Consider the following 14,694-nt stretch of genomic DNA (forward strand, 5'->3'; position numbering starts at 1 on the left):
AATATATAGATGATGTTTCTAAATATACTGAGATTTGGTACCCTGCTCAAATGTTTTAAGACACATGTATTCTCATGTTTATAGGAATTGTGTATCAATGTTGGTCTTAGGTTTGATTCAACATTAAGAGAAATGTTCCTGTGGACTGGAGAGATGGGCCAACCTTTAAGAGCACTGGCTGTTCTTCCAGAGGCCCTAGCTTCAATTTCTAGCACCCACTAAGGGGCTGTCAAATGTCTATAACTTCCAGGGGATCAGGTGCCCACTTCTGGCCTCTGAAGGCCTAGCATGTACTTGGTGTATAGACACACATGCAGACAAAATATCCCTAAACATAAAATACAAATAAATCAGTCTTGAAAAAGAGAGTGAAGATTCTTAAACAGTGTGCCACTTACATGGCTACACTGCAGTACAGACTAGTACAGTACTTTCACTCGGGGCTTGCAGTGTGTCTGAGGAGCAGACTGCAAGCTGCAGACAGTTTTACAAGTCACGGGAGAATGCTTTAGACCTTCACTCAAACCTGTTCGCATATTTTTTTTTCCTATAAGTAATGAGGGGCATTTAAGATTTTATGCCAGGCAAGCAGCACATGAGTAAGTTATTGTTAGAGGTAGACACTTGAGTAACAGTGGCAGCTAATAGGGTATTAATGGATAAAGGGTAATGGGAGAACCTGAGAAGAAATCACAGCAGGCCTGCCCTAAAGCCTGCCTTAGACTATAAGCCATCCCTGGCAGGGTTGCAATGTGGTCATCATAAGACAGTCAGGAAGAAAAAAATAATTATGGTCATGCTTTGGTTTAGAAAGAAAGAGGAGAGAAAGACTATGGATTCTTTCCTCAGGAAGCCACACAGATAACCATCTGTGGGACTTACAAACCCAGGACACCTTGGTGTCACATCTGTGGCTGGGCTGGGTGTGGTGGCACACACCTGTGATCCTAGGACTCAAGAGGCAGAGGAAGGATTGCTGCAAGTTTGGGGCTACACTGGTCTAGGTAGTGAGTCCCAGGCCAGCCAGGGCTACTCAGTGAGACTCTGTCTCCAAATACGCAAATAAAAATAAGAATTCAAGCTTGGATTTGACTTCAGACTGCTGGCCTCTCTCTATTTCTTGTCTTCTAAAGTTATTGTGTTCTTCTCTTCTAGTATTCCTGTTTCTCACTGTTTATTGCATGAGGAGTTTGTGGTCGAGCTTCAGGGTTTGTTTCTACCACAGGACAAGAAAGAATGGAGGTGAGTGTCCAGAGGAACCCCCCCCCCCCCACACACACACATATCCACACATACACACTCCCCCCTCCCCCATCTTGGAAGAGTCGCAGTCATAGTTTTTTTTGTTTTTATTTTTTTAAAAATAAGGGATTTTGTTCTTTAAAGGTCATTACTGAAACCCTTTGTTGTACATGCTGATCATCATCTAGCTACCTTGTTGGCAATTCCAAACCTGTGGGTCTCGGGTCTTGACCCTTTCACAGGGGTCACATATCAGATATTTACATTATGATTCATAACAGTAGCACAATTACAGTTATGAAGTATCAACAAAAATAATTTTATGATTGAGGTTATCTCAACATGAAGAACTGTATTAAAGGGTCACGGTGTTAAGAAGGTTGACAACCAGTGCCCTAAATATTGACTGAGTTACCCTGAGTAGCCAGTTCCCCTCCTGCTGTTCAGTTGCTAATAACATCAACCCGCTACCTTGCCAACTTTCTATTCTGGTAATAGAAAAAAGGAAAAGGTCTAACATGCTAAGTAAGACTCAATAAAGTGCAGTTTTCCTTGGGAAGAGCAGGGAAGTCCATATAGATAGGAGAAGTTATTCGTCATGAATATTAAAAGGTAAATAGAAAGTTACCAGTCATTAGATAGTCTTTTTTTTTTTTCTTTCTTTTTTTTTTTTTTTTTGGTTTTTCGAGACAGGGTTTCTCTGTACAGCCCTGGCTGTCCTGGAACTCACTTTGTAGACCAGGCTGGCCTCGAACTCAGAAATCCGCCTGCCTCTGCCTCCCGAGTGCTGGGATTAAAGGCGTGCGCCACCACGCCCGGCTTTAGATAGTCTTTTAAATGAACACATTGCCTTGGGATACCAAGGCGTGACATAATATGACCACTTCAAGAATTGGCTTGGTGGTTTGGCCAAGAAGGCAGGGGTTATACATACATGATGGTTTTTATGTAACAGTCTATGTTTTAGAATTTATGTGTTCTAAGTCTCTGTCCTCAACCCGAGGATATCGAAATGCTTGGCATCCTTGTTTCAAAAAAAAAAAAATCAATTGCCCCTAAGTTTGTGTCAGTGACTGAGGTGGTTAGTTTTTGTCCATTGCTTCATTTACATATTCTTGTGTGGTTGTGATATGAAATAGTATGTCTCCCAGCTTCTTCAAGATTGTGCTGGAACTGTGGGATCTTTGTGTTTGCATATCAAATATAGATTCAACCTCTTAAATTTCTACAGAAAACTCTGTTGAGGTTGCATAACTTCCACAGACAGTTTTGAGAGAACAGACATCAATATTGACTTTTCCAGGCTGTGAGCATGATGCATAGTACCACTTTAAATTTTCCTCTCAGTGTTTCTGAATAATTTCCACTATGAAGCTCTTACACTCCTTTTCCAAAGTGTATTCCTCTGGTTATGTTTCTACTGCTGTTGTAAATGGAATGTTTGTCGTTCTGTATGTGGGGGGGGGGGTGCATCTGTATATTTGTATATGTTTGGATGTGTGCGGGTGCCGCGCACGTGTGTGTGAGGCCAGAGGTGGTTGTTGAGTGAGTCTCTTGGTCACCCTCCACTTTACTTACTGACCTTGGAACTCACCTGTTTGCAAGCCTCGATAGGTGACAGCTTGTCTTAGGGACACTTTGCCTGTGCCTCCTGAGTGCTAGGATTATAGGCTGGCTGCCAAACCCACCTGTATTTTAAGTGGGTTCTTTGGTTTAGACACTTGCAAGGAAGCACTTAATTCATTAAGACAGCTCCCTAGCCTATAAATGTGATTAAAATAGATAGATGGGGGGTGATGGGGAGAGAGAGAGAGAGATTGCTTAGGAGAGAGATTGTTTTCTGTTAGTAGAGTCAGGCTGGCAAGTCTTTATTAGGTTCAGTCCTGTTCTCCTGACACTTAAGATCACTTGTCTCTTGATACAGAAACACCAACCTCTATAGGTGGTAGATAGCAACCAGTGGCTTTCTAATTTGCATTAAAAGAACCATGGAGGTTCAAAAGTGGAGACTGTGAGGAAAAGTGCTTTGAGATAATAGCTGCCAAAGAACTGAGCCACACGGCACCTTGTTATCCTGTGTCTTCCATGCCCGACTGCAGTGGTTAGTCTCAGTAGCTGGTTTACAGGTGGGTGTAAGTCTGCTATTCGGGAGGTTGGGAAGGGAATCTGAGTTCCAGTGGTTGCTGGGATTCAAACCCAGCTCCATCCACTGAACACAGCCGCTTTCTCTGAGTGACAGCTTGAATTGAGGTGGTGAGGCTGAGTGCAGTTAGGCTGAGAGAGCTGGGACAGCATGCCATCGCCTGGCGGTCTGTCCATGGTGTGCCTCGTTCCATCTCTCATCTGCGACAGCGATGGTGGGGCTCCAGAAAGACCCTAGGTGTGAAGAGTTAGCTGTGTGATACCGTTTGGAGCTTGCTAGTATTTCTTGTATGTTTAGCTACTTCCTTTTTCAGACAGTATTGTGGCCCCTCTTCTGGCACACACGATATCTGGTTATCCTTTTTCTGTTTGGCAGCCATTGCTGGTCTCTCTCCTTTGTCCTTCATACAGAGTAAAAAAGAGTAAACCAGGGCATCCTTTCGGGTATCGTATCATTTTGATTCTTGACTTCCAGCCCTTAAAAATGTCCTCTGCAGGGGCTGGAGTAGTGGCTTAGATACGCTGCTAGCTGTGCAAGCATGAAGACCTGAATTCAGATCTTCAGCACCACATAAAAACCAGGGGTGACCAGCTAGGGCTGTTGTGAGGCCTGCCCCCCTCCCCTCTTCTCTTCTCTTCTCTTCTCTTCTCTTCTCTTCTCTTCTCTTCTCTTCTCTTCTCTTCTCTTCTCTCTCTCTCTCTCTCTCTCTCTCTCTCTCTCTCTCTCTCTCTCTCATTATGAGTTTAGATTGATGCTTAGTGGTTAAGAATACTTGGTGCTCTTGAATAAGACTTGGGATTCTGTTCCCATTACCCATAATATCAGGCAGCACACAACAAAGTTGCAGGCCTGAATTGAGTTCCAGGGAATCCAGTGCCATCTTCTGGCCCCTTCAGGCACTACATGTATAAATGCAGGCAAGATGCTCATGCGTACACAAAATCAATAAAAACCCGTAAAAGATGAAGCTCTTTAACATTTGTACCTTAATTACCTGTTTCATACTCCATTAGGCTGTTCTTCCGATGTGCTAGAACCAAGGTGGAGGGGAAGCGGTGGTGTGGAAACGTCCCATGGCGGCAGGTAGGCATCGCCCATGTGTCTTCCACCCACAGAAAGCACCCCAGTCTGTATGATTGCTGCTGTCTGTCACACTGCCGCCAAGTGCCCTGAAGGGTTTTGTGGCTGCTCATTCAAAGAGCCACTGCTGTGGTCAAAGTTTGATTACCTACCTTATGTCTTACACAAATGTCTGCCAGTGTCATAAAAGCAGCCAGTATCCTCCTACTTAGGGAAGAAAGACTAACAGCCTCATCTTTTTGTAGATCAGTATTGACTTGACTTTGATATAAGCTAAATGTAAAGCCTCGGTTCCTAGACTGTGAGAGGAGGAGAGGCCCTATTCCTGTGTAGTACATGGGGACTGGATCTGGGGAACAGGCAACACTCGTAAAGAATAGAGAAATTCACATTGTGGCTGTGGATTCCTTGTGAATTTGGCATCTTTCCTTTTTAGATGCAGAAGCCATACTAGGCACGGACTGTACTTACTGTGTTTGCCTTTCCTCCAAAAGGACATTTTAGATACAAGGCAGCCCTATTTTATATTACAGTGTTTATTTTCATTATCTATAGGATCCTAACCCTAAAGAACTCGCTGTAACCAGTAAGCCTCAGCAGCCATCTGAGTCACAGCTTCACTCTCCCAGCCAGCCGAGAAACCCATTTAGGGTGCTTAACAAGAATCAAAAAACACTCGAAGGAAAACAGTTTGTCGAAGAAGGTGAGAGAAAGACAGCTGATAAGAAGCTGAGAGAAAACAACGAGCAGCTCTTGGATCAAAGGAAAGAACAGAAGCCCAAATCTAACTGCAGGATGGAGAAGGACCCCTCATCTGACCTGGTGGCAACTAGACAGTCTGGAGGTGACAGGGAAGAACAAGAGGAGAAATCAAAGTTCCAGCCCCAAACTAAGAAAGCTGAAGGAATGGCTTCCAAACAAGGCCATGGAGAGGTGCTTCAAGGAATACCCAAGGGTCCTCCCATGTCAGAGAGTGAGAGTCGAGGGGTCCCGAACAAGCCAGAGCCTCTGAGAGAAAAGGAGACCCAGCTTTTGGTGCCGAGTATTCCTGGTCAGAACCCAGAAAGCAAGGTCCAGAAAGAGGGACACGTCAGCAGGGAGCCCCTCAAGAACGGGGAGGCCCCTAGTGCACAGGTCACCCAGAAGGGGCTCGCTCAGGGGCCTCTCCAGGGACCGTCTAAGACTTGGAGGAGGCCTGCTCCCGAAGCACCAGCAGCACCTGGGCTTTGCTCGGGAGTGGTCCACCATGCCATCTCCAGCAGTGAGGACAGTGAAGATGATGGTGTTTCCAGTAGGCCAGGGTCCCCACTTCTCTTTGACTCGACTGTGGACTCACAGAAGAAGGGGAGCCTTCAGCATTCTGATCAGAGTGTGCAGAGACAGATGCCTGCTGCTTCAGCTGTTTCCAAGAAGGGAGCCTCCTCTGACCCAGCAGCCCAGCGTGCAAACCTAACAACACAGCTGAAACAAAAGAAGGTGAGTCTGCAGTGTATACTGCCCTTGCAGAAGACTCCAGTTCGGGTCCAACACCCGTGCCAGCTAGCTTCAAACCCCCTGTAACCTCAGCTCCAGGGGATCTGACAGCTTCTCTTCGCCTCGGGCACCTTCACTCACATTTACATACTTATCCACAGTTTCTGTGCATACAGATACACATAATGAAAACAAACAGCAGGCCAGTCTTGACTTGTGCTTTGTCTCTAAGGCAGTGGTTTTCAACCTGTGAGTTGGAACCTTGTTGGGAGTCAAATGACCCTTTCACAGGGATTGCCTGTGACTGTCAGAAAACAGACATTTGTATTAGGATTCATAGCAGTAGTAAAATTATAAAGTAGTAATGAAATAATGTTATGGTTGGGGGTCACCACATTATGAAGAACTGTACTAAAGGGTAGAAGCATTAGGAAGGATGAGAACCACTGCCCTGGGGTCAGGGTGTCCTGTGGGCAGCTGGGAGCTGCTCGCAGAGTTGAGTAGATTCCTGAGAGGGCTTTCTAGGTGACTGCTTAATACCTGCCTTTCCTGTGTTTAGACATAGGCTTAGTGTGCTAGCTCAGATTTTATTTTGCTTTTTAATCCTGGTTTTTACATTCATAATTAGAAGATCATTTTGAGTTTTGTCATGGTAAGCCAAATTTAAAAGTCTGAAGTTGTCCTTTAATAACTTGAGAGGCCAGTTCTGTTTGACAGGATCTGTTTTTTAGGGCACCCTGGCTGCAGTGAACATCCAGGCTCTCCCTGATAAGGGTGAGAAGTTGCTTAAGCAAATCCAGGCTTTGGAGGACGCACTCAGTGCTCTGGCTCTCTCCCCAGAACAAGGTATGATGGGGTTTGCCCTAGAGCTCAATGTTTGTGAACGTGTCAGACACATTCCGAGAAAGGTTGTGTTCATTTTTTCTGCCTTATTGTTGGCTTCCAGGCTTTCTCCTAATGATATGTGCTGCTGTTTGTAACAGCATTCCTGCACGCTGTGGTCTGAGCACAGCTGAAGCTCAGGCTTCTCTGGGAGGCCTCCACTGGCTGCATTTGCTTGCAGTGTCTTCACTTGCTTCTCTCACTTCAGTCTGTGTTCCCTTGTGTGTTGAACAGAAGCTAAGGATAAATGCAGTGCTCAGGAACCAGAGCAGAGGAACATCACCAAAGCTGCTGCTGCCCCTCTCCACTTAGTACCTCCCCAGCCCCTTCCCAGGCCCCTCATCCAGCCTGCAAGCTCTCTAGGACTAAAGGCAGGCCGCCAGGAAACTCCTGAGGGAGCCAGCCAGTGCTCAGGAGGTAAGGTTCAAGGACTCAGCCCCGCTGTGGCAAGCTGGTAAGTTATGTGCTGCCCAGCAGATATCTTTGCACCCACTCGAAGGGGAAGCCGTTTATTCTTGGACTGAAAGTTGCACGTGTGTTAGATATCTGATTCTCTGTAGAGTTTTGAATAGTTGTTTTAAGACTGAAGCTAGGGGCTGGTTACTGCCTTATGCCACCATGAACCCACCCACCGACCCAGAAGTCGGTACATAGGATACACAGACAGTATTGTGTATGAAAACCAACTTATTACTATGAGGTAGGTAGCTAGCAGGTAACATTTTTATTTCCCTGTATGAAAGATGGGGGGGTGGGGGGGGATGGGTCAGGCATGCATAGAGGCAGAGAAGAATGACCTAAGTGGTGACCCATGCCTTCAGACACATAGAAAGCAGTAACTCCCTAGTTAGCTAGATTTCTGTTGCTAACTTCCAGACAACTTTGCAGGTCCCTAGGAGAGTCTTGGTTTTTTTGGTTTGGTTTGGTTTGGTTTGGTTTACAGTTTCCTTGGTTTTGTTTGTTTTTTGAAAGAGGGTCTCACCTGTTTCAGAAGGCTGGCCCGGAACTTGCTGTATGGACCAGGCTGGCCTCCAAGCATTAGGTAAAGGAGTGACCCCCACGCCCAGTGCCCAGATAGAGCCTTGGGGGTGCTGTCTGATGACTGGGTTTGCAGGCAGGAGATTGGAGGTGAAGGGGGCTGGCAGCAACTAGGAAAGCATTGGCAGTTTTCTCCCAGTGATAACTGCTACAGGTGTAAAAAATTGAAAGGCAGCCTTGACAGGGAGTGTCTAATAGATGGGGTGGGTGGTATTTGAATTTAGGCCTCTCTTAAAGTCATTAGTTGGTCATATAGATAGCCATCTTGGCTGCTCAGTAAGCTTTTTGGGACCAAAGCTTATGTTACAGCATTATTTCATTACTTAATAGTGATGAAGTCACCTAGGGAGGAGACATTAAACTACAGCAGGTTATTGATGTGAAAGAACATGTGACAGGCTGGGCGTGGTGGCACACGCCTTTAATCCCAGCACTTGGAGGCAGAGGCAGGTGGATTTCTAAGTTCGAGGCCAGCCTGGTCTACAAAGTGAGTTCTAGGACAGCCAGGGCTACACAGAGAAACCCTGTCTCAAAAAAACCAAAAAGAAAAGAACATGTGACAGGTCTTGGAAAGAATTCTCCTAAGACAGTTTTAAGGGTTTCAGAACTTCAAGTTTCCCATTGTCTAGAAACCTTGTCCTAGAAATGCTTTCCCCCTAGACTTGGGAACCGCTTGGGTGTCTTGCCTGTGTGGGATGAGAGGGCCAGCAGTACAGTATGACATAGTCCACTGTGACCTGCATCTCAGGGATCAGCTTCCTGTCCTAACAGATGACTTCGTGGCTGGCTCTTCTCTTTTGGATTCAGAGGCCTTTGCTTCCAGAATCACTGCCCAGGATGACCTTTGTGGCCACTGCTTTTCAGAACTGAAAAATAAGTGATCAATCCCACCGACGGCCTGGCTGGAGGTGGACTCAGTGGTGGTGCTTGCCCGTCATATTCAAGGCCTCACATATGGTCTTCAGCTCTAGAAAAATATTATAGGTTGTTTTGTTCTAAATAATAGTTGTTTGTGTTGTTAAGGATCAGAATGGGAGTAGAGAAGCTTGTGAGACCAGGAGAGCCTTGAGGTAGGAGTTTTCACTCAGTACAGATTCATCATTTAGCAGATAATTATGTTTTTGAGGCTCTATCCAGAATACAGTACTTGTCTTGCTGTTTTTATTGGAGAGACAGGGCCTCCTGTATTCTAATTTGTATGGCATTGGGGATCAAACCCATTTATGTGAGTCAGGTACTACAGTGACAGTACTGCATCCCCAGCCTTCAGGACACAGCACTTGTGACATCTTTGGGGAACACTTGTCTGTCCTCAGGCCATATGAACCAACATCATCTTTACAATGTGTGGAAAATCACGAGTGAAGCCATAGATGAGCTGCATCGGTCGCTGAAGTCTTGTCCGGGTGAAACAGCAGTAGCAGAAGACCCAGCTGGCTTGAAGGTGAGCCAGGAGCTACAACGTAGAGAATCCAGCACCCCGGAGAGCACTGTGACACCTCCTGCAGAGAGATGCCTCAGTGGCTTCTGTAGTGGTTCCTTCTTTTTTTGTTGAACAGTAAAAATAGTAATGAGCCTTTCTTTTTTAAGTCATAGGCTATACAGTTCTCTAACAGCAAAGGATCTGTTCTGTGTGTTCAGTTGCTTTATGCTATAGGATGCAAACCAGTTCTTATGTGTAATGAGCTACTGGGGTGGAAATAAGTAAAACAAATGTCATCATAAGACAAAGATAAAAAGCACGGTCTTGCCAGGCAGTGGTGGTGCACGCCTTTAATCTTAGCGCTCAAGTGCCAGACGTAGGTGAATCTCTATGAGTTTGAAGCCAGCCTGGTCTCAGAATGAGTTTCAGGACAGTGAGGGCTACACAGAGAAACCCTGTCTCAAAAACAAACAAAAAAACAAGAGCACTTTGCAGAGTGACATAGGCCATGTATATAAAGTACATAGGGAACTCAAAATAATGGCTAGTAAATAGTTTTATACCTTAAAAAAATGCACATGTTTAGAGGGCAGAGAGGATAATAACAACACAGGACAATGAGAAGCGGTAGTGAGGAGTCAGGTTGGTATTACTGAGTGGTGGATGGGTGTGTGTCGTCACTCCCTCACTGCGAGGCGTAGGTAGTGCTGCTGAGAATAGGGAGAGTCCCTTGCAGTGGACCCTGACATTGGCAAATGAACTTAGATTTGAATGATTCAATAGTTCCTGTGCAGTAGTGATAACTATAAAGGTTTATGAATGTTGTGAAGGTTTGTTCTCGCCCAGAGCACAACATAAACTAGGGCACAAAAGAACTGGGAGGAAGTCAGTAGTTCAAGAGCTGTTGCAGCTTGTGACTATCAGTCCAGACTGGGCTGTTGAGTAGGAAGGAGAGTCAAATATAAGGATTACGAAAAGGAACAGGACGGCTAGTAAAAGTCAAGTGACCTTCTCAAGCTTGGTTGCAGGCAGTAAAATGTGAAGACAAAAGTGGACTTTTAGTGGAGACATGGACAGGAGCATCCTAGAGATGCCGAGTGTTAGCCATAGGGAAGTCTTCACCAGAGTGGACAGGTGAAACCAGCAGCTCATGGCCATAGAACATAAAGGGCTCACCTGTACAAAAGAGGAGACTGAAGCTGGGGTCCAGCATAGCCTCTTGTTAGGATTCATTCTGGCATTTGACTTATTTTGTCAGGTCCCCTTGCTACTGCACCAGAAGCAGGCATTAGCCTGGTTACTGTGGAGAGAAAGTCAGAAGCCACAAGGAGGGATCCTGGGTAAGTTTGGTATTGCTTAGCCACTATGTTAACTGTGCTGTAGTATGGGACTTGATGTTGTCCCACTGCTATGAGGAAGGTATATCCATTTTCCAGATGTAGAAATGTTAAGAGCTTGGTTAAAAACACATAGTGCACCAAAACAGGTGTTGGCAACCAACATTAGTAGCTGCCTCTGACTAAGGAAAGAGTTTGTTCCATGCTGGTCCCCACAGTCTTAGAAGCTGTGGAATATGAACCTGGGGACCAGCCTTTCCAGGAGCACAGACCATAGCCACAATTGCAAACTGATCATGACTTTGCTCTGAGTGTTCGAGGAAGCTAAGGCTTCCGTCTGCCCAGAGTTCAGAGATTTGTAATAGGACCCACAATATTTAGTCCATCCCACAGCCATGATGTACACAGATCAAAATCAGCAGAAGGCTCACAGGGCAGAATCCTGGGAGCAGTCTTCTGGAGTCTTCTCCTAATGAAGTCTCATGGGTCACACTTAAACCATCCTAGTAGTAAGTTGGAGGATGTTTCTAGCCACAGAAGCATTTTGGAAACTCAGTGCCCGGGGAGTTTTCTAGGAGCATGTAACATAGGCTAGACATACTGGTAGACAGCGAGAGTCCATCCTCCAGAAGGAAAGGCTGTGCTGGCACAGAACTACATCATTTATACAATGGTGTAGGCAGTTTGGAAATGTGAGAGCTCGCCTTACATGTTAGTTCCATGGGTAGCCATGGCCTGATGTTGGGCAGGGCGCTCAGACGTTGACTCACACACGGGCTGTCCATGTTGATGCACACACTGTGTCAGGCAGAGTGAACCGCTCTACTGCCGGGTCACAGTGAGGATGCTGAATGACTATAGAGGCCGGTGAGATAATCCAAGTGTCGCATTTGGTGTGAAGAGTAAGTCAGGTAATCTCAGTGGCTGGCACAGGGACTGTGTGTAATGCAAGAAGTGTCTGCCACAGCTAGTGACATGGCTCAGTAAGCAAACACTTGTAACAGCCTGGTGACCCAGGTTTGATCTTTGGAATTCATGTAAAAAGTAGAAGGAGAGAACTGACTCCACACATGTGCCTTAGCATGTGATACTTGTGTGCATGTGCACATATATGCATGCACACACAAATGTGTGTGTGTATATTTATATATAAATAAAATGAAGTGTTCAGTTATGCCTTGGATGGGTAAAGGAAGTGCATGACAGACTGCTGAACTGTGGCAGGGTAGAGTAGGTGATAGGATATGTTAGCTAGACATTTTTGATTTGGGGAATAACAGAAAAACCAGGCACCGTCATGAAACTGAAAGTCAATCCACTGTTAGATAAATCCACTGTAGCAGGGAAACTGAGGTAAAAGTAAGATCTAGCTATTTATTGTATGGTATCTGACCTCGATCTCCATACAAATAGCAGGAGGCCATCTTTTTACACAGAGACCCACGGGATAGGGAGCAGATAGGGATAGGGAGTAGGCCAATTTCTGCCAGGAGTCTTCTCTTGAAATCATGTTGATCCTTTGTTTCTTCTTCTTCTTTCTAGCGGATGATATGGGCTTAGGAAAGACTCTGACAATGATTGCACTCATCCTAACCAAGAAGAACCAGCAGAAAAGCAAGGAAAAGGAGAGAAGCGAGCCTGTGACGTGGCTCTCCAAGAATGGTAGATAAAAGCCCTTCTGCCATTCCCAACCTTATTTGAGCCAGCAGAGGGAGGTTTTCAAGCTAACAGAGGATAGCTTTGCTCACATCTAATTAATCTGTTATAAAACCAGTATTGCTTACTTTCCTGGATTTGTTCTTTCTTTCTTTCTTCCTTCCTTCCTTCCTTCCTTTTTTTTTTTTTTTTTTTTTTTTTTTTTTTTTTGACTCTGGAGTTTTATTCAGTGGGTCTCTGGGTTTAGAAGTTGTTGTTGGGCCTCTTGGTGGTGCAGCAGGGCTGTGCTGTCATGGAAGCACTTGGTGGGGCTATGGTAACTTGAAGCCATGAAACTGCTTGATGCCCAGCTGGCTACAACCTCTTTTAACTTCATGATCTGGAAGGAGTGCTCGTGGGCACTGAACATGGTTTCACATATGTGTGAACATGGTGTGACCCCGCCAGTGATTGTTAGGTTCCCGTGCTCCCAGTGCATGTTGTGTGTGCCAGAGTGGGAGTCCTAGCACGGCCAGATGCCAAAGGTCTTCACATGCAGTGCTACTTCTCAAACACTGCCTGCAGTACACTGTCTCCCTGGAAGACTGACTTCTTCATCTTCTTCACCCGAGACACGAGGTACTAGAAATGAGGCCTGGCCACCGCGTGGTTGGGTGCAAAGATGCGCATTCAATACAGTGGTGCTGTGTGGCTCTTCAGGGTGGGCAAGCAGCGCCCTGCCTTGTACCCTGGAGTGTGCCTGACACCTTCATGGCAGTCTGTCCTCATTCGCTGCCATTCCTCCTGTGTTATTTCTGATGCTGGGTGTGCAGTTATAAATGACTTCTCCATTTTATTTAAATTTAGCTTGATCTGGGATTCAAAAAAGTTTTTTGGAGATAGGTGAGGTCCTAGAACAGATAGTTCAAGCATAGTAATTAGTGTTTTCTGTTGGTGCTGGGGATAAACTCCCAGGTATATCCAACTTAAGGTATCTTTTTAAAGGTGCATATTCTAATTGTTTCTTTCTTTTTTTTTTTTTTTTTTTTTCGAGACAGGGTTTCTCTGTGTAGCCCTGGCTGTTTTGGAGCTCACTTTGTAGATCAGACTGGCCTCGAACTCAGAAATCCGCCCGCCTGCCTCTGCCTCCCGAGTGTTCTATTTGTTTCTTAACTTGTTTTAAAAATTTAGCTTTATGCATATTTTATGTTGATACATGTTATCAGTAAATACTGTGTAAATTACCATGAACACGAACATAGTCCTGCTTTGTTTATATGGCCAGAAGCATGTAGCGCTCTCTCAGGGCCTGTGGTACACACTGCCCACTTTCCTCCCTGTCCTTAAACTCATTCTAAAATAAATAATTGTTTGGTTTAAAAGACCGTCTCTTCCGTTTTCTATTCTGTTTGCTTTGTGTAGAAATAAACCAGTAGTTAAAAGTACTGATTGAAGGGGTAGAGTCATCGCGTTCAAGGCTGTTCAGCGACTGTAACTAAGTATTGATTTCTTCCTCTAGACTCCTCTGTCTTTACTTCCAATGGAACACTGATCGTCTGCCCTGCTTCCCTGATCCATCACTGGAAGAACGAAGTAGAGAAACGTGTGAACAGCAACAGACTCAGAATCTATCTCTACCATGGGCCAAACCGGAGTCGGCACGCAAAAGTGTAAGTCGGAAGTGCCTGGACATGTCTGCAACCCACACAGGGAGCCCGTTTGCCTTTCTGCTTGCCCGATTCTTTGGGGCTGGCTAGTCATATGTGTGGAGACTGAGGACAGTTTTCAGTCTTATATGTGTCAGGCAGGTTGCGCTCAAACACACCTCAGGGTTTAGTGGTTTCACTTTGCCATTGCTGGTCACTCCCTAGTGAAAGCTGCAGTAGGAGGAGCTTGCAGTGCCTGAGTTGCCTGAGGTGGCAGCCACATTCCCTGGTAAACCCTGGGGAACGAGGAAATGTCAGGGTCTCTCTTGGGCACTGAAGACCTGAGGCTAGAACTCATCTTCCATTTCCCTGAGTGTAAAAGGAAGCACTTAGTCTTATGTGATATCTTGGTAGCACTCTGTCAATTACTCGCTGTGGGCTGTGTGGATGTAAGTATCCTTATGACTGTATTTTCATATAGAGACTGTTCAGTAAGGTTAAATGAAAGAGTTTTACATGCAGAATTGTTAGACTTAGTTAACATTCTTGAAAGGGGATGCGTGGGAGGGAGAAAAGATCACCCCAGATGGCAATCTTTAGGTTTTGGATTCTGGGGTGTTTTTTTGTTTTTATTTCTAGTGCTAGGACTCAAATACCTTGAGCATTCTGAGTAGGCACCTTAACACTGAGTTACAGCCTGTTAACTTGAAGGAACTTCCAGAGGACCCAGGTTCAATTCTCAGCACCCACATGGCAGCTCACAACTGACTGTAACTCCAGTTCCAGGAGATCTGA

General features: G+C 45.4%; 1 protein-coding gene across 2 annotated transcripts in view; it reads left to right on the plus strand.

Moving 5' to 3' along the window:
- Ttf2 (transcription termination factor 2) overlaps nucleotides 1-14,694 on the plus strand; it is a 31,807-nt gene that overhangs the window by 1,296 nt on the left and 15,817 nt on the right. Inside the window, exons 3-11 of one of the 2 annotated variants that reach the window (XM_021158771.3) lie at nucleotides 1,156-1,242; nucleotides 4,399-4,468; nucleotides 5,021-5,941; nucleotides 6,670-6,784; nucleotides 7,055-7,237; nucleotides 9,175-9,302; nucleotides 10,540-10,621; nucleotides 12,161-12,280; nucleotides 13,773-13,923. In XM_021158771.3, the coding sequence (XP_021014430.1) occupies nucleotides 1,156-1,242; nucleotides 4,399-4,468; nucleotides 5,021-5,941; nucleotides 6,670-6,784; nucleotides 7,055-7,237; nucleotides 9,175-9,302; nucleotides 10,540-10,621; nucleotides 12,161-12,280; nucleotides 13,773-13,923 (1,857 nt within the window). The remainder of the gene's footprint in view (nucleotides 1-1,155; nucleotides 1,243-4,398; nucleotides 4,469-5,020; nucleotides 5,942-6,669; nucleotides 6,785-7,054; nucleotides 7,238-9,174; nucleotides 9,303-10,539; nucleotides 10,622-12,160; nucleotides 12,281-13,772; nucleotides 13,924-14,694) is intronic. The other variant, XM_029475500.2, reaches the window with a different exon arrangement.

Source organism: Mus caroli, unplaced genomic scaffold (assembly GCF_978045245.1).
Source record: "Mus caroli unplaced genomic scaffold, Mus_caroli_1 scaffold_3, whole genome shotgun sequence".
Taxonomy (NCBI): domain Eukaryota; kingdom Metazoa; phylum Chordata; class Mammalia; order Rodentia; family Muridae; genus Mus; species Mus caroli.